This window comes from Antedon bifida, chromosome 3, assembly GCF_963402885.1.
Source record: "Antedon bifida chromosome 3, ecAntBifi1.1, whole genome shotgun sequence".
Taxonomy (NCBI): domain Eukaryota; kingdom Metazoa; phylum Echinodermata; class Crinoidea; order Comatulida; family Antedonidae; genus Antedon; species Antedon bifida.
In genome coordinates, this window is record NC_136228.1 from 24,485,786 (window position 1) to 24,506,380 (window position 20,595).

The following is a 20,595-nucleotide window of genomic DNA, read 5'->3' on the forward strand; positions in this document are numbered from 1 at the left end:
TTTTAAATATAAAAAACAATCGGAAAATTGTATGTTTGATGCATTTAAATTATACAAAGGTAATGAATAATCATACTTATTGTATTGATGGTTACACCAACTCTAATGTGATAATTTCTAATACTATATTAACTACAGTAAATTGATGGGTTTATAAATATAAAAATATTGTTGAATAAATGCCCCACTTTGAATAAACACGCCCCTAGAATAAACGCTGCAACATTTATTTCTTCGAATAAATTCTCTGCAACATGCATATATACCTTATACAATATTGTATTCCTTAATTGTTGTAGTTTTCATTCACATAATTCCATGATCTACAATTGACCATTTTTATATTTTGATATTAATTGTGTTTTCACTGTATTTTTTCATATATAGGGGTATTTAATTGTTTACACATGTTACCATAGTACACACAAAAAAATAAATGCCTCGAATAAACTCCCCCTTGAACAAATGGCCTTTCCCCCTCCCGCCTATAAACCACCTTGAAAATTAACTTCAAATAAATATGGTATAAGAAATAACAAAATATATAAATGCACATGCAAAAATGATTTTATTTTTTAGGCAATATTATACTTTTGTAACAGACCCAGCTTGTAAACGTGTTGGAACACAGCTGTGGGTTTTTACGTAAGTCAATCTTATATTTTATATACATTACTCATGCTTGTATTTTTTAACCAAACTTTATCAAGACGGATTTTTATCAGTTTTTTTAGTCCTCGAAGAGGCAAGCTGAATCTAAAAAGGTTTTTAAACGAAGTTTATAAAAGGTAACAGTTATTGAGTTCTTATATTGGCCAGATATTTAAGAATGAAATATCTATTTTTAGAGCTTAATTCGATATCCATTGGTATGTGTTATATATAATAATGCAAATCATGTTTATTAACCTAATGAAAATTACATTATTTTGTAAGTGCGACTTGAAAGACGTCACTTTTGAACATTGTAGTTGACGCTGTAGCGTGTAGACGTGTGTCACTGAGCTATCTGCAAGACACCTCTATTTTCTTTATTTTCGTTGTTTAACTTGTTGATGTGTCTTATTTAGCGATTACTAAGCGTTGCTTGTTGGTTTAGATGATATTTTGATGAATTTTGATGGATTTTTGTGCTTGTACATTCATAATTTAGCCGTTTTTGTGCTTGCTTTTGTTGTACGGTACGCAATGACAAAGGAACTGCATATACAGGTGGAGGTAAACAATAGACCGGCTTGTATGCATACCGGTAGCGATTCTCGGCCTAGAAAACGACGAAGAAGGAAACGCGGAGGTGTTAAGCTAAGAAGGAAAATTGATACAAGGGTAACTTATCGTTCAGTAGGAAATACGGTGACCCAAGGTCGTAATATTGGAAATTTGATCCCATGCATCACAGGGGATTTAGCTGCACCGACAATTATGTATACGAATGCATGGTCATTAAAGAATAAAGCAGACGAATTTCACTGTACCTTAAAGAAACATAATGTAGATGTAGCGATAGTCACTGAGACATGGCTAACAGAGGAAACACAAGGTATTGTTAACTTTTGCGATTATAAAGGCGTTTTTAAAAACAGAACTGATAAAATCGGCGGTGGCGTAGCATGCTTTGCAGCGGACCACCTGGAAATCCATCCGATTGTTACGCATACTGATTGCAAATTCGAATGCCTATGGTAAAAAATTAGCTATCGCACTACACAGAACAGCAAAACGCGTTCTATATATATCGGAGCTATTTACTACCCGCCGTCTGCCAACTACCCCAACCAACTTTTAGAGCATGTTGGAAATGTAATTGATAGTATTTATGGAATGGATAGATTGGCAAATATCATAGTACTTGGTGACTTCAACCATCTAAACACTACCTATATGCAATCTGAATTAGGTATGGAACAAATGATTGATTTTCCTACCTATAGGAAAAATAACATCCTTGATAAAGTGTTCATGAATCGACCGGAGAGATACAGTAAAGCCATTAAGTTGGCCCCCCTAGGACGTAGCGACCATTGTTGTATACTATTGAAACCAATCCATGTTATACCTACCTCTAACTACACCACTTGTACTATCCAATCGTATCGTAACTCGTCGGTTAGATCATTTGGATCATGGATCACTGCCCATGACTGGTGCCATGTTCTTGATAGCGAATCAACAAGTGTTAAAACAAATGAATTTCTTACTGTGCTTAATGGGAAATTTGCGGATTTTTTCCCCGTGAAATCGATTTGCCATAAGAAAACCGATAAGCCGTGGATGACGCCGAGAATCAAGAGATTGATTGTAGAACGACAGTTGGCCTTTTCTAGTAACCATACCCAACAATGGCGAAGGATACGGAACTCCTTACAAAGAGCAATTACGCACGCGAAGGAGAAGTTTTACGCGACCTCATTAAAGTGTCTAAAAAGCAATAGCCCTGCTAGATGGCACAAAGGAATTGTGAATCTCTGCAATCTAAAGAAAAAGGACACGTTTAACATCCCTGGTCTATCAACGCAAGCGGCTGTTGAAGTAATTAACCAACATTTTGCCACGATTTGTAGTGAACTTTCAGCGCTTGACATTACAAAACTACCAAGTTACTTACCAGCATCGGAACCCCCACCCGTTATCTACCCAGGACAAGTGAAATCTGCAATCGATAAGTTAAACGTACAAAAAGCAGGACACCCAGAAGATCTACCGGTCAGATTAATTAAGGAATTCTCATTTGAACTCTCTTATCCATTAGCGGACATTTTTAATTCTTCTTTAAATGAAGGTAATTTTCCTGAACAATGGAAAAAGGCTACTATAATACCAGTTCCTAAGGTTCCAGATGCTAATAATTGTAATGACCTTCGGCCTATATCCCTAACACCCATTTTTTCTCGGATATTTGAAAGCTTTTAGCGGAGTGGGTAACTAATGATATAAAAGATTCTTTAGATAGTAAGCAATTTGGTTGTCGTAGAGGCTCATCAACTTCACACTACCTCGTAGACTTGATAAATTCTGTTGTATCTGACCTGGAGGGGGGTAGCAAATATTTAAACTTATGTGCTGTAGACTTTACGAAGGCTTTCGATCATGTGGATCATAATGTTGTCATAAATAAATTAATATCTATAGGAGTGAGGCCGTTCATTCTTCCTACCGTTTGTAGTTTCCTCTTAAATCGCACATGCAATACCAAAGTTAAGGGAGCCACCTCTTCAAATTCTAATATTACTTGTGGGGTGCCCCAGGGCACGAAGTTGGGCCCCCTTCTCTTTTTGGTATTAGTCAATGATGTTGCTGAGGGAACTGACAGGCGGTGGAAATATGTGGACGACCTCACTCTTAGTGAAGTAGTTAGAAGTAGTAATAGCCAATTGTTGCAGGACACTTTAAATCAATTTGATGATTGGTGTTTGATAAATAGAGTCCTCCCCAAGCCAAGTGCAATGTGATGCGTATTTCCTTCCTAAAGTCAGAATGTCCTCCTCCCAGTTTCAATCTAAATGGCCATGATCTTAAATGTGTAAATCACATTAAACTGCTTGGTGTTACCTTGCAGGATAACCTTAAATGGGAGATGCATATTCATGATATCGTTGCTAAAGCATGTCGACGTTTGTACACTTTGATTATACTTAAGAAAGCCAAGGCACCTTCTAAAGATCTACTACAAGTATATACTTGCTATATACGTCCTTTAGTTGAATATGCATGCCCTGTGTGGCACAGTTCAATTACGAAAGACCAAACTAAGTCAATAGAAAGAGTTCAAAAAAGAGCTCTACGAATCATTTATGGCATGAACTATGTATCCTACGAGTCCGCTCTTAAATTGTCAGACCTTCCATCGCTAGTTAACAGAAGAGTCCAACTCTTACTGAAATTTGGTAAAGGAATAATAAAGTCTGATACATTTAGAAGCATTCTTCCCCCTGTTCGTGACATTAGCAGAACCCTGAGGTCTGCAAGTAAGCCTCTACTCGAAATCCTGTTTGGTCGTACAGAAAGATTTAGATCTTCACCCGTCCCTTTTTTAGTCCGACTCATTAATGATGAATATTGAATAGGCTGGCACTATTTTAACTTACAGGTGGACCAATTTTAATGTGTTAATTTTTTAAAACTAGTTTTACCTTTTATACATACTGTATTTATATATTTTTATCAAATTTTGTAAAATACTACTTTTCAGCCTTTTGGCTGCCGTTGTATTTTGATGTTTTTTTTTATGAATAAATATACCTAAATAAATAAATAAATAAATAAACTTCATAGCAACATCAGAAGATGCGGAAATTCATCATGCGAGGGATCAATCAGGCTATTAGTAGGGAGGCCAAATACACAAAAGTGTCATTTTCTCAAAATGTTGTTTTCACATTATTTAAATAGACAGTTTTATAGACTTTTCCCCAGTCTGTTACGATTTTGTATTATATGTATGAAACGCCATGTGCTATACTATTAAAATTACCTATATAATGTAATATTGAGAAAAATTTGTTTGTGTCTCGAAAACAGAGACCCCTATATGACCTAATGTTAAGGTTGTTGGGATCTCTGTTTTTAAGATTTCTCGAAAACCGAGACTACTATATAACGAAATGAGAAGTTTTTATTGGAGTCTTTGTTTTTGAGAAATCTCGAAAAAAGGATACCTCTCCCACCTCCCCTATAATGTAATTATTGAGATTTTTTTTGTTTAATCTTTCAATGATACATTGCAATAACAAGTTTTTGTTGAAGAACCTGGCTCAATGTAAATGCATGATCATCTTGGATGAAACTCCTTAAAGCAATCAGAACTTTTAAACACTGAGTGGATGAATCAAACATGAAAGATTCAAAATAGAAAAATTGATAAAAATAAGTTATTATTAATTCAGTGATAGGTTCTGCATGACATGGTCAGACTGATCACACAAAATACACAATATCTTTTCAACCCGGCAGATAATGAGGAAGAGCTCACATTTAAGAAAAAGCAGTAGAATTTTATAAGCCACTGAGAAAGCATCGCTCTAAACCTTCACGGATTTCTATAAGACAACTGTTGCCATAAAGCATATAAAAAAAAAAAGTGTACATAAAAAGCTGCCAGAAAATCTGCTGACCAACCATTGTAGTTGGTGAATATTATAGAGCATGATCATAGCCCAATTTTAATGGATATCGTTGAAATACCCACAGATGTTCCAGAATAAAACTTAAAAGCACGATGGTCATGCACTAAGGATTCGGTAAACATGGCTGTAGTGTCAGACATTTGGTGAATATTTGGCAGAGATCTGTATGTATCCTAAATGAATTGTGTCGCTTGGAAGCCTCTATCCCAGTTGTCATTTTGGAACTTGTTACATGTGTATGTAAATGAAAGAGCCAAATGTATTTGTTATTTATGCTATTACGATATCCATTCAAATTATTATGATCTCATGCCACACCAGAGAAAATGTTTTAGAACAGAGGCCCATTGAACTATTAATAACTTAATGAACTAATTAGATTCTACAAAAAAAAGAATCACTAAAATGTCTGTCTTTAGCGGTCAAGCAGTGACGATAATTAAAACATTTTTCAAATGTTTACTGTTTGAATTTTGTATTTAGAATAATAGATTTAATTGGAAGCGAGTTCGGAGAAGCTGTAAGGATTATCAGCACAAGGACAAGGAGGCTTCGAGTGACCAAACTGGTTGGAAATCTAGAAAATAAAGTGCAAGAACGAATTGAAGCAACTGGACCCTCTAAATTAATTGATTGTGCCATAGGCTACCTTTATTTAGACCGATTATAATTTTATATAATGATATTAGTAGTTCAATAGAAAAAAAGAAACCAGTTGGTTGGTAAGTGTACATGCGTGTTCTGTGTGGGAACCATATTATTTTCTTAACACAGAATCGGCAGTGTTTTGTTTTTATTTGCCTCACATTTTTTTAAAGCAGTAAACCATGTACATTGTTTTCTTTTTTTTAGAGCTGTGACGTTGAGTGAGGCCCTGTTGTGTTTTAAATTTGGAGTGCATATATTTGCTAACACTGTAATCTATAACATATTATTATGGCTGGCTGTTCTGGTAAGTCAAATTGTTAAAATTGTGTCAAAATGAATATTGGACATCAATGACTTTGTATTATACTTTTCAGTTACCTTGAGTTCAAGACCAACAATTTTCTATATTCACGCATCCACCCTGTGTTTGCTATGATTTGGATCCTTTGTGTTAAATAAACTATATTTATATACAATGGGATAAGCTAAGTATTAGCGAGAGAAATTCTCATTCCTTGTTCTGTGGAAAGAATACAGTAGTACGCTAGTTGAGAGCCCACCTGTGTGACATTCCGGAGGAAGTCTTGTTGGAGTGTTTGCTTGTTTTGTTGTTTTTGTGTCCTACCACCATGAGCTGCGGGGACCCTGTGCCACGATTAAATGGGACAAACAAAAAGTGTTTAACCTGCAGGGATTGGAACGAAGCCAAGCCCTGCAAGGTATGTGCGGTAGACGTCCGCATGCTTTGTCTCACTTCAAACATGCGTCTGCCTCGCCGCTTCCTACTGAGACTTCACTGCCTCTGATTCCAATGACCAAGACCCTGGCCCTGGTGATTATTAACCTTCCATTTGCTCTTCTCTGGCCTTCCTTCAAGTAGTCTCTATGAAAACAGAGACAGAGGATGTTGATATGATGCAGACAAGAGCACGGAAGCAAAGGGTCTCCAGGCATTAGTCAACCGAGTCGTTTCTTTAGTCCTTGGCTATCTAGAAGTAGAGTATGCATATAAAGATACTACGCCGCTTCCACTACCTTTACAGGAAGTTGGCATGGACGAGTCCTATCATTCACTGCAGCTGGAGCTCTTAGTACAACTTGGGTCTTCACCCGTATCAGTCAGACGCTAGCAGCGTCATCGACACTGCATCCGGTTGCACATGTACCTGGATGATAGTTAGTTGTAGCTCAGTCCAGAGATCAATTACTGCTTGATTTAGATTTCATCATCCTCGCGACGGAACGAGTACCTGCAATACCTTGGAGCCTGGATCGATCTCAACACATGCGAATCGCGCCCATCCGAAGTGCTAGTGGTCTTGGCGCAAACAGCACTGGCTGTTCTGCTCGCGAGTCTAGCTCCAATGGTGTTGACTGACTCGGAATAAGACCGTGGCAGCTCTATCTTCTAGCGTACTGTCGACCCGCGTCAAACTCGATCACAATGTTTGTGGCGACACATATTCAGTGGTGGCTAAATACTGAGAGACTCGCTGCAGGCCAAACGCCGGACGTGCGCATCACCACTGATGCCTCAGAAATTGGCTGGGGAGGTCAGGCAAAGCGCTTCTGGCATTTGGTCTCCCGACGAGGCCCAACAACACATAAACGTCCTCGAGCTGTGAGCGGTGCAGCGCACACTATTGGCACATTGGCGATGGCAAATAAATCACATTTTTATCGGGTCCGACAGCACCTCCGTTGGCATACATAAATCGCGAAGGCGACGTGCTCACCAACACTCTGTTGCCACGTGTGGGCATTACTTCATTGGTGCATCGCACACAACATGCGGTCACTGTGCCTGAGTGTATGGCCCTTATCAGGGATCGATTCAGAGAATCTGGCATTCTGGCAGGTTGGCCTGGCGGCCAAGTTTATGTTTGTGGTCTACAACAGTCGCTTAAAGCACTTTTTGGTGGTGCACCGTCGACACTGACCCCTTGTCAGCGTCGCTAAGGAAGATCTGCGCTTTTCAGGTCTCCAATCTTGTACCATTGCAGGTTACCGTTCGGCCATTGCAACCATCCTTCCAGTGCTCCCAGACAGATCAACAATCTCAAATTCTCGCAGTCTCATGCACCTCTTGCGAGGTATGCATCGTAGGTTCTTCTCCCTCGTTGGGACATTAACATTGTTATGTCTATGCTCACCAGCATTCGACTGTGCAGACACCAAGATGAACTACACGCTCTATCACTAGATATTAGGTTCGAACGCGGGGTGTCTATGGGGTGTTTTGTTTAACCTTCTACAAAGGGTTTCTACCAAAATCAAAGTCATTAAAGCACCCACCGCCCGCGTTATTTATTCCCACCATTGCTGCCTTCTCATCTGTCACAGAGGACAAATATTTGAGAAAATATCTCTCACCTGTTCTGCATCATGGTACCGCCCTACAGACCAGCATCGAAGGTCACTATCGCTAAGTGGATTGTCACCACGATTCAGGCAGGCTACAAGGCGTCACGGACATCTCCACCCACACACATGGATCAGGTACTGGGCATGGCAGCGTCATGGGACCTTTTCTCAGGTGTCCCGCTTGCAGAAGTCCTGCAAGCAGTGTGGTGGTGGACACACAAGACATTCACATCATTTTACCTCCAAGACCTAAACATCTTACTGGTGACTATTTGTTTTTGTCAGCCCACCACCGAATAGTGTCGGTTTATCCAGGTAAGCTAGCCACAAAATAGACTATTCAAACAATAGTGGTGTTGGTAGTCTATAAGTTAAGGTAAACAGCTGGATTAGAGGTTTTCTCGAGGATTGTCAACAGAGAGTTGTGATTAATGGTATCTTATCAAAGAAAGCACCAGTATTATCTTGAGTGCCCCAAGGATCTGTTATAGGCCCCTGTTTGGTTTTATTTTATATCGATGACATCAATAACAGAATTAACTCAACTCTCCGTCTGCTTGCAGATGATACAATGATCTATTCCACCATAGTAGGAAAAGATGACACCCACAGCCTTCAATCGGATCTTTACAAACTTGAGGAGTGGAGCAATGTCTCACAAATGCAGTTCCATTATGATCTGAGTTAAGTAATTTCAAACACAAGAAAAAAAAAAGAATCTCCAATGTAAAGAAGACTCAATATCTTGGCATTACTATCACTGATGAGTTAAGATGGAATGCCAAATTGATGTTGTATGCTCTAAGGCAACCAACACTCTTAACTTTCTGAAAAGAAACATTAATTTTAGAAATCAAAAAATTAAAGAACCTTGCATACACATCTTTACTTGAATACTCCCACATTGTTCGGGACCTGTATTCATCCCAGCTAATTAAGAAACTGGAAATGGTCCAAAGGAGGGCTGCAAGGTTTGGTACCAAATGAAATCATTAAAATGGGACACATTCGAAGAAAGGAGGAAGGTTGCTAGGCTATGTGAGACTTGCTGGACACATGAAGGACTGTGGTAGGGTAAATGTGTATCCCGTTCCTTTATTTTGCCACCTAGGAAGTTGTTAGGATCGTGATAGCGATAGATGGATGGGAAGACTAGGCGAAAGGGATTGTACATAATGTTGTTTGGTTTTATATGCACCACACACTGTATACAAAAAAGTGTAATTGCAACAGCTTTAGCCAGTGGAGCAGTAGCCTTCAACTATGAAGTTTGCTCCTAATGGAAGAAGAAGAGTGATAGCTTAGCTGGATAAACAACCTTCCCTCCTCCCCATTTGACAAGCGTCTCTTGGAAGGGTGAGGTATGTATGGTTGGTATCTCCAACCTGAGGGCGCGGTACACGGATGATACCACTGTGTTGGAGGGGAGTTTAAAAATTGTTTTTAATTGTTTGTACCTTTCGAGTTATGTTCTCCCATCGAAGGGAAAAAACCTATGTCAGTTTATCCAGGTAAGCTATCACTTATAGACTACCAACACCACTATTGGTTTGTTTAATTTCTCACACACTTGCTATGCTAACACTATTATCGCAACTGTCTCATTTTAATTGAAAATTATATAGCAACTGTAGTCACTGCACATGGCATATGTTTCATGCATATTATTATATGTATTGTATACAAATTGTGTGTTAAAATCTTTTTCTTTTTATCTAGATGCTCATCACAATGGTTTGTCTATATTTCATGGTGTTGTATGCAAGAAAATGTCAACCTGAAGTATGTTTAACTTTTTCTTTACATTCTAATAGTTTTTTATTTTGGACTTAATTTTCCAAAAGATAAATTTAATGCATGTTATATTGTAAAGCACTACATCTTAATCTGTAGTATAATTGCATTTGCATTACCAAAATAAAAATGAGGCCCGTCTAGGCAAAACCGCTATCTTGTAATGCTATAACTTTAGTTATATATGTCAGATTTTAATGAATGAACTCTTATTAAGAATAGGATTACAATGAATCAAATAAAAAAAATAATTAAAAAAATTAACAAGATAGTGGTTTTTCCATGCCATGCCTCAAAATAATGGTAAATACGGTAAGTGATTTTCTAGCAACATATTTCCATCTCTTGTCCAATGATCTTGTCAACTTTGATTTAAATTTTTCAAAAAGTACTAGAGGCAAAAGTACAAACAATTACAACAAGAAAAGAAAGAACAGGAACATCCCATATACCTAATGTAATAATCATAATAAGCAACAAATAATATTAGTTCACTAGTTAATTAACATGGTTAAGTATAATAGGATTATCAATCCATCACAGTACAGTATCTTAAAGTGTTATAATATGATTTCAATGTGTTTTATCTGATATATTTATTCATGGATGGTTCTCATATTCTATCTAATCTCTAGTTTATATTGCATCTGATTACTTTTGAAAAAGTATGTGGTTTAATTCTATCCTTACTCAAACTCCATCCTCAATTTGGAGTTGGATCACAGCTACCATCCAAAGTCAAACCTATACACACAAAATATATTAGTTGGCACAGTCAAAATACTTTTGGAAACCAAAGGAATCAAGGTATCTAAAGTTTTCTACCATACACACAGCAAGTCTACTTCACTGGCTTTTCTAATGTCTTTTTTATTTTGGACTGAACAGAAGATCTTTGCTTCTTACGGAAATAATTCATCTCTTTGTTTCTTTGCAAGTGCAGAATGCTTCTCATAAACCATAAAGTTGTCACAACCGCAAATTGCATAAAAATAATGATTGTGATTTACACCGTAAGCATAAGTTGCAAATCATCTTCCAATTTATTTCTCATAATGACAAAACATATTAAAGGGGTGTTCCGGGTTTAAAATGAATAGTAAAAAATATATAATATAATTATTTTTCTCTTGAACGGTAAAAGTTTCACTTATTATAAGCCAGCGGTGAAGCAGAACAAAGGCTGTGAAGTGAAGCCAAAATTGCAAGTGCAGCTAGGCGATATGACACTGTGTTACAGAATAGGAAAATTCGTGAAATTGTCGATCTTCTGACGACTCGTTATCATTAACCATATCAATTACTTTTGTAAAATTATGCTTATCTGATGTATATTTAGTCGTTTTTCCCATTTATCAAGTCAATATTTTATGAAAATTCATCAAAACAGTGAGAAATTAGGTAAGTTTTCACTTTACGTTTGCCGATTTCCGCGTAACGTATACATTCCTGCTGAGCGAGACTACGATACACGTGCTCTCTTCCCATGCCTGCCATCGTCACGTGATAAGCAGATACAGTATACAATACCAAACTGATCGAGTCGAGTATACCCCGTTTATAATCATAACATGAACGATGTACAGTATTTGATTGAAGGTCGACTTGACCTACCGGAATGGTATAGATAATATAGCTCGAATGAGAGAGTTGGAATATTTGTAAACAAGTATTTCTAATTTTAACAAGTGTAGCCTATAGTAAAAGGTCTGGTAGTATCAATTCGCATAGGGTCTACTACACTAGGTAGCTCAACTGGGCCGGATCGGCTAGGTCTAGGCCTACTTAGACGATCGTCGGGACACCATACGTGCGGACGGCGATCAGACCTTGTTTTGCCTCAATATTTACAGCCGATTTTGTAGAACTTTTTAGGTTTAGATTGTTTAGGAGTTTGGTTGATAGGATGGGTTTGGAATCCACTGATTTTTGTTATTTATGGACCAATCGTCTAGTAGGCTAGCTAGGCCCATGGGCCCCACTGTTTTAACGTAGCCATCGTGGCATGGAGTCCCTAGTCAGAATGGCTCTCACCAATAAAAAAAAAATGATTTAGGCTAGTACGTTAAGCTAATAATACGATCTGTACTATCGGTCAGTCTAATTACTGAAAACAACCGAAAATAACTGAAAATAACCGAAAACAAAATAAAATAATCTAAATACCGAAAACAAATTTGTATAATATTTTTTTTGATGTCGGCCTCTATTGATGGGTGTTTCTAAAGCTAAGACCATAACAGAGAGAAAACTGCGCGCGCAAAAGCCAAGGAAGACCCTACGAAATGGTAGTGTGCACAAAAATACAACTCAAAATCGTACAATCTGATCGAGAAACCAACGCATTTACAATAATTGTGAATATGTTAATCCATAGTATAGAAAGTAAATTGACTATGATTAATCATGATCAATTTAATTATAGATTTTCAAAGATAATACAAAAATGATATTTTTAAGAATATTGATAATATTAGGGACTATAAAGTATACTTAAAACAAGCTCACGATAAAGAATTCACAATAAAATCTATTCAGTAAAATTAAATTACCGTAGTCGAGTAAATAACGTTTTTATCCTTAATCACTTCAGTATTCACTTCAGTGACGAAAACCAACCGGGAACGAAACGCCAAGTTAGGTAAAATCATGCTTTGTTTTTTAAAAGACTAAAAACGAAATGTGTTTATAGATTTTGTAAGTAAATGTAGTCTACTGTGTATGTCATTGAATTTGTACAATTTTGAGTTGTATTTTGTGCACACTACCATTTCGTAGGGTTTTCCTTGGCTTTTGCGCGCGTTATTTTCTCTCTGTATGGTCTTTAGAAACACCCATCAATATAGGGAGACTTTAAAAAAAATATCATACAAATTTGTTTTTGGTATTTAGATTTTTTTATTTTGGTTTCGGTTTTGTTTTCGATTTGTTTACGGTTGTTTTCGGTTATTTTCGGTTGTTCTCAGTAATTAGACCGACCCTGTACTATAGAGGTATACAAATAGTATAATTTATGACTCCATGATCTGTACTAAATTTTGTATTTCATTAAATGTCAAATAAATATATGCTAGTTGCTTAGAAAATCTACAAAAAATGTATTTCACAATGATCGGTGGTCGTCGTTTGACAGGGGAAAGAGATGTAAATTAGTTGACAAACACAAAGTACATGACGTCGCGAGTTTGGAATCCACTGATGGCGTGATTTTGTGAATATCTCATGAATATTAATGAACTTCCCAAAGCTGCTGAAAAACCGACTTTCCATGAATTTACCCTAAAATGTATATGAAATTTAATTGTTAGTTATCCGCATTCAGCGGATAAGTCCTTGTAATCGTCCTGTTTTTTTTTTTGTATATTATTCTTCAGTCTTTCTCCCTTACTTTTTGTGCAGAGCGTATCTCTAAAATGGATAAATATAACATTTCATAACTTTCTCAACATTTGGGCATTTACGTGAAGTTGTGCACCTCCTATTTTTGAATGCCGTCAGAGTTGCGCAACGTGAAAATTTAAGTCATATCAAGGGCAAACTTTTTGTGCACTAAAAATGGCATGTTTTACTAGAAGTTTACGCACTTTTAAAATTTAAAATTGCGAAAAATCAATTTCTAATCAACTTTCTACGAGTTTCTTGACATTTTGAGCATGTCGAAAATTCCCACGCGCGCAATACAGATTATACTGTTTATACTGTATATACTATATGACACAAAATTGACAGAATTCAGCACTAACAACATATCATATTCTTCAGTTCAGGTCATAATGCCATAATCTTTTTCTGTGTGCAAAATTCCACACGGCATTTGTCGTGCAGATAACTAACTCGTCAAAGTGACGAGTTCAAATCTAGTTTTAATTTCTTGTTATTACTTCTTCATTCTGACTTGTCTATATTGTTATAATATTTGTTATTTAATAAATAAACGATATTTAAAAGCAATTTTAAGCCCAGAATCCCCCTTTAATGGGGGGTCAATAGTCAATCTTAGATTGACTATAATTTGAAAACCAATAGATATTTTTAAATACCACTTGACACACATATGCTTCATGTCAAGGGTCATCTTCCTGTCAACAAAATTTTTAACATTGGTATTTTTGTGCATACGCGCGCTTTGAAAGTTAATATATAAGTTGGGGTGTAATTGTGATGTCATCGTATGGCCACACAAATGTCAAATATAGGAATTTTGTCTCTTTCAACACAGTTCATCACATTCAATAGAGCGCATACCGCGGAAACGTTATTAATTTTCTTCCAATTTTCAATATTCTATTACTAAAACAATTCCTCTTCAGACTTATGAACTTTTTTTTAAATTTGATAAGTTCAACATATTCAAACAATTAAATAAACATGTGTGGTGTAAAATCAAAACTAACCGTCAACTATAATTTCCAAAGCCTTCGATAAAGTTTGGCATAATGGGATTATATACAAATTAAATCAATATAGAATTAATGGCACTCTTCTAAAATGGTTCCAAAATTACTTAAACTCACTTGAACAACGTGTTATTATTGAAGGAACTACCAGTCCTTGGGTGAACATTACAGCAGGAGTACCCCAAGGATCTGTTTTGGGTCCATTTTTATTTATTGTATTCATAAATGATATGGTTGATAATATCAAATCTAATATTAGTTTATATGCAGATGATACTTCGTTATATGATATTTGTACAGATCGTAATATTTCAGAACAAAAATTAAATGGTGGGATCTTAATGTCATTTATAATTGGGCAAAAAAATGGAAAGTAACATTCAATGCTAACAAAACGATAATTAGATATTAGATAACTATGTTAGTTTAAATTTCAATAATGTAAATCTACAATTTGTAAATGATCATAGGCATCTTGATGTAATGCTTAATGCAAAACTCAAGTGGGATTCCCATATCCAATCTGTAATTAACAAAGCGTCTTTATCTTTAAATATGCTACGTCGTGTCAAACATATTCTACCTTGACAGGCTCTTTGTCACCACCATTAATGGAATATGCAGCTCCTGTTTGGTTTAATATTCCAGATAAATTAAGTGATGAACTAGAAAATATCCGGATTTCTGCGGGTAGAATATGTACTGGTGCGTGGAAACATACAAGTCATAATGCATTAAGACAAGAATTAGGCTGGTTATCATTGAAAAAACGTAGACAATTTCTTAACCTAATACTGTTTTTTAAAATTATTCATAAGTTAACACCAGTGTATCTTTACTCGTTATTTAATTTTTCTGACAATATTGAAGTTTATAACTTGCGTAACATCCGAAATATAATAATTCCATTTTGTAAGACCACATCATATCGTTTATCTTTTGTCCCATCTATTATAACACATTGGAACGAGTTAAATAATGAAATAAAAAATTCCTCATCTCTTGTTGAGTTTAAAAAATTGCTACTGAAAACCAATTTGTTTAAAACAAAAAAACGTTCTTATTATGATACAGGTGATAAGAAGGTTAACCAAATTCACACTAGAATCCGACTTGGTTTCAGCTCTCTCAATTCGCATTTATTCTTACATGGACTTGGGGACAATCCAAATTGTACTTGTGGCTTTAATGTTGAGAATCCGCTTCATTTCTTATGTTACTGTCCTAATTATAATATACAAAGAGATATTCTACTTGTAAGTGCTAACTCAATTATTGAGAATCTTAGCCAAGGATTTTTCTTTAACGTATAATTTTAAATGTTTAAGTGAAATTTTTATTTTTGGTTCCGATCTTCTTTCGAATTGTGAAAATGCTTTATTGTTTTATTATGTACAACAATTTCTTGTTAATTCTGGAAGATTTGATTGATGTTTCTGTTAGTTTTTTGTTTTAAAATGTTGTATTTATTAATCTGAGGCGCCTTGAAGCTAAGGTGGTTCCACCTTGTAAGGCGCCTCTGTGTAATATACTGAATAAAAAAAAAAAAACCGTCAGCTATAAACCATTTACAGTTCAGATACCGTCAACAGTTGGCGCTTATTGAACGATTTTGATTTATTCCAGCTGTTTGTTACAATCGTGGTAGTGCAGCCTACTGTAGACTAAGCATAATAAATAAACGTGCATGTTATGATGCGTTGCGCAATAGGCTAACTTGTCACCGTGATGAGTTCAAATCTAGTTCTATCTTATTCTTATTTCTTTCCCAGAATTTTGTTGCACGTGTATCTCTAATTTTTGTGGACATAACATTGTATAAGTTTGTCAGAAGATTGGCCTTAAACTGTAGATGTACAGGAAACTGTGTAATATTAAGTTTAGAGTCGCACAACGTAAGTTACGCGCGATTTTATGAATTTCTAGTATTTAACATATGTTGACAACCATACAACAATTTAAATTGAAACTTAGCAAAGTGTAAATTTATGTCATGCGCTAACTATCTGTGGAAAAAAATGGCATGTCTTACAGAAAGTTGCGCGTTTAAAATTTTTAAATGCGAAAAATCAATTTCTAATCAACTTTCTATGCGTTTCATGTCATTTTGAGCATGTCAAAAATTCCCACGCGCGCGTACGTAGCGCTAACAACATGTTTTTTTACGTGAATTATGTTTTCCAGCCTTTTCTAGTAATTTTACCAACTTTTAAACAATTTCTTAAAATCACGTCATACAAGCACTTCGAATTGGACAATTTGCACGCGCTTTTGATGAAAAAGTTAAAAAATTTGTGAAAATGATGCTTTTTTTCAAACAGTCATAGATTCTAAACTACGAGATAACCGTGGCGGATAACCTAACTCGTCTATAGTGACGAGTTCAAATCTAGTTAATGGTTAGAATTAGACTATTCCACCACTATTATTCTAAAGAGGGTTTATTTCTATGATGTGATGAGATTTTCAGTAAACAATTTTAGTTTCTGGTGGTACATGGCCTTTAATTCTTATCTACACATAATAGCTAGCTATAGATAGCTATTATAAATTATAACTATTTCATCCAGTTGATTTTACTACCGTATTTATTTAGTATTAGATATTTTCAGTGATTTATTTAATAATTGTACTTATCTAGCAATAGCATATTACATTAGGTAAACAAATACATTTTAAATTATTTTGCTAAATACAATAAATATTTATGAAAAAAGGGTATTACTATCCTACATTTATTTTCTCACAAATCAAGGTAAAAACTATTTCTTTTCACTCTGCTGCTCTAGCCCGCTACGTCACACGAGATGACTCATTTATTAGATGAAATCGAGCAGCAGTTATAGTACTACACTTTGACATTTTTGCTAAAATGGAAACTCGACTATAATTTATAGGTACCAGCTGCATTTCTGGTATTTATGAGTCCCATGACAATACTGTATTTCCCTGTCAGATAATCATTGAATTATTATCAAAACAGTCCATGAAAGTTTTTGTTTGTAATATGATACTTCACAGTATCTAAGGCGTGATGAAGTGACCCCCAGACTTGACCTTAGCAATAAAATAAACTAAATTGAATCTGTTTCATATCAAAGTTATTCACTTCTGTAACAAAATTCACATTATAAAAAGAGAAAAGAAACGTTTTCTCAAAAACCACATTGTCTGACAGACAATTGAAGTATTTTTTGCTTTTAATTACATTTTTTTCAGGTAAAATAACTATTATGTGACAATAAAATGACACATTCAAAAACAAATTTGAAATAAAAAATATTTTTCAGAGGGACAATATATCGTTAAAACTGTTACGTCAATAAGCGAGCAGCGTTTTTTGTAAGAAATATTTCTTGTTTATTTATTCCTTATTTAGTAATTGGGCAGATTAATTTTAAATTACTTAATACTGTATTAATTTATTGTGATAGTGGTGATAATTACATTTACAAAAAAAAAAATAATATTTACATTTTAAATAATAGGCCTATCTGTAGTTTTTACTTACTAAACCAGGTACCAAATAATAATTATTATATGAGTGTGTGTTGTGAATGTATACAGGAGTACAAACAACTCATTAAACAAAAATCAAAATTCTTTTGTAAATTGATTCTGCCATCACCTGTCTCAATTTTTCACCCTGTTTAGAGGGTTCCCCACACCGCTTTGAATTAAAATCTATCATGTATAGTATTTGAAGGTCACAAGTTATTTTTCAAACATTATAATCCATTAGAGTGAATATAAGTATATAAGATCTATTATTATAAACAATGTGCAAAAAGCGGGTCAAATGGTAATACAAAAAATGCATGTTCTGGTCACTTTTGGAAAACAAACAAACAAACAATATATAAATATCGTGGTTTTAAAGTTTCCGCCATTACAAGTAAAAACTAACATTTTTTTTGGTTTTTGGCTGATATAAGGGGGATCCACCTCTGATATAATTGTTTTTCATAGTGAGGAAGTAGGGTGTCACAAAACCTAAGATCATGAAAACTAAGACCCCCTAAGGCCCGAAATATATAATAACATACAAATCTATATTTGATATAATATTTTTCCAATGACCCTATTTAATTAGTTTTTGTCATGAAATTATTATTAATTGTAGTTTTTCCATTATTTCAGTCATCTTCTTCCACATTGAAAGAAGGTCTTCTGTCATTAACTATGGCCAGTATCTTATGTGGAACCATATATATTTATGCTGTTTTTATATCATGTAAATATTTTTTATAAGTTTTGTCTTGACAACAAATCAATGAACTGTTAATTTAATTACATGAGTAGTTTTGAGCCTGCCAAGTATCATCGTTATTGTATCTTCATATTTGCTTAATTTGATTTTTTTTTTTAGGATAAAAAGCCTGAAAACTCAAGAAAAACGTCTACCTTTTTAAAATCACCTATGAATGGTGTAGAATCGTGGCTACAAGAAAGAACTAATGGCTCCACGGAATACAGTCGTCCATACAATATGCGTAAGCGTGTATTAAAAACCACAGCTAATGGTTTATAATTAAAATTTTAGTGTTTCAAGACTTACTAATATTACTTCCAATAACACTTTACTTGCTTAATAAAAAATCATACCAACTTAGTGTTCAATCAAGTCAGGTTTAGAATTTATTGTTAAATTTAAGGTGACAAAAACCAATAATACAGTCAGTTAAAATTTGATAAATGGGCTCTTTATGAAGAAACTTCTTAACTTGATCAAAGGGATTGGTAACACTTTGGTCTGTATATATATTGATGGGGCTTAAATTTAATATGAGGTCAAAAAAGCGCCTTGACTATTTTATAATAATCAAATAACTGCATATTATTACTATTAAAGTCTCTGAAATCGTTTTCAAATTGATAGTGTTCATTTGTACTGTAAAGTTGACTTTTTTCTGTATAGTTTTTATGTAATTTAGAAAACTTGTGTTATATGTAGCATTGACAAATGATTGTTTGCATAATTGACACTTATAGTAAGGTGTATTTAAAAATCATATACAGTATGTACAAACCTGACATTTGGTTTGCATATATTTTTTATTTACAAGAATGTTATTCTATCCAGTATTTATCCATGTTATTTACTAATGTAGTTTTGTTTATGAATGTGTATTAATGATTTAAATTTTTGAAATGAACAAAAATGTTTTAGAATTGTTATTGGAGGTGTTAGATTGGTTAGAATTTATTGAGGGCGCCGTCCAAAATATGACTGCGGTAAATTTGAGCGAAGCGCAGGTACGTGTTGCTTGGTGCTTGGCTGCCTAGGCCTAGCGTAACATCAAAGCGAGTGAGGACTTTAAAAACTGCTATTTATCAAAATTGACCTGGCATCTTAGTAGATTACTTTAGTAAATTACTTTAGTAAATTACTTTCAATAAAAGTATAATTATATTATAATCATGAATCATTCCTGATTCAAATGCAAAATGTGCAAAATAGATCAAAAACTATACTCGTTTTGTAGTTACGAATATGACTGGTGATATTCGTCAACACGAATACACTTTACGAATACGAAATGGGGATCAGCTCAAAAGTTTCACAAATGTGTGTGTATCCGTTTTCATTATCGTATTCGTAAGGTTGCGAAACCTCCCTAATATTGGTCAAGAAAAAAAACAGGTTTTAACCAGCTTCTTGATAGCCTCCTGGTACTGTGTTTACATTTTTTGTACACATTTATATTTTTGTTACCCTCTTTTCTATATTCTTCCATCAATGTTGTAATGTATTTATATCTATGTTAAATTATAATACTAATTTTCAAAAAATAAATATAGCTGTATACAGTTAACACACAAGTACTGCCATCACAAACCTATTTTAATATATTGAGCTCTCATTTCATTTATAGTCATTGTACATTGTGTTAATCATTCATCATCATTTTGTATCTAGCCAATAAATAAATTGAGAAATGTAAGTTTTTATAATAATTTCACTGATCATTGAAAAAATAATTATAATAATAATACTTATGTTTCAATAGTTTTTCACGTTGTAAGATTTCAGTAAAAAAAAAAAGACAAATGCAAGCGATTGAAACGTTACTAGTATTAAAATTAACAATGCTGTACTATCGTTCCAACCATGGCTTGTTGGCAAGTAACAACAAGAAAACAATTGAAGTAAAGCTCTATGATCTAGGAATTTTGTATGTGGTATAATATTGACTGATTTTATCAAAATTCTATTTATTTGTGCTATTAATAGAGGTTTAAATTCTTAATATACTTTGGAATATTAC

General features: G+C 34.5%; 1 protein-coding gene across 5 annotated transcripts in view; it reads left to right on the forward strand.

Moving 5' to 3' along the window:
- The window catches only part of LOC144838038 (phosphatidylserine synthase-like), a 37,999-nt gene extending 19,092 nt beyond the window's left edge, over positions 1-18,907 (forward strand). For 2 of the 5 annotated variants that reach the window (XM_078693392.1, XM_078693390.1), the window contains 4 exons: positions 580-645; positions 5,976-6,075; positions 9,855-9,917; positions 18,696-18,907. In XM_078693392.1, coding sequence (XP_078549518.1) covers positions 580-645; positions 5,976-6,075; positions 9,855-9,917; positions 18,696-18,857 — 391 coding nt within the window. In that variant the 3' untranslated portion in view covers positions 18,858-18,907. Of the gene's footprint in view, positions 1-579; positions 646-5,975; positions 6,076-9,854; positions 9,918-18,466; positions 18,561-18,695 lie in introns of all 5 variants that reach the window. The other 3 variants (XM_078693391.1, XR_013611607.1, XM_078693393.1) reach the window with 3 other exon arrangements.
- The last annotated feature ends 1,688 nt before the right edge of the window (positions 18,908-20,595 follow it).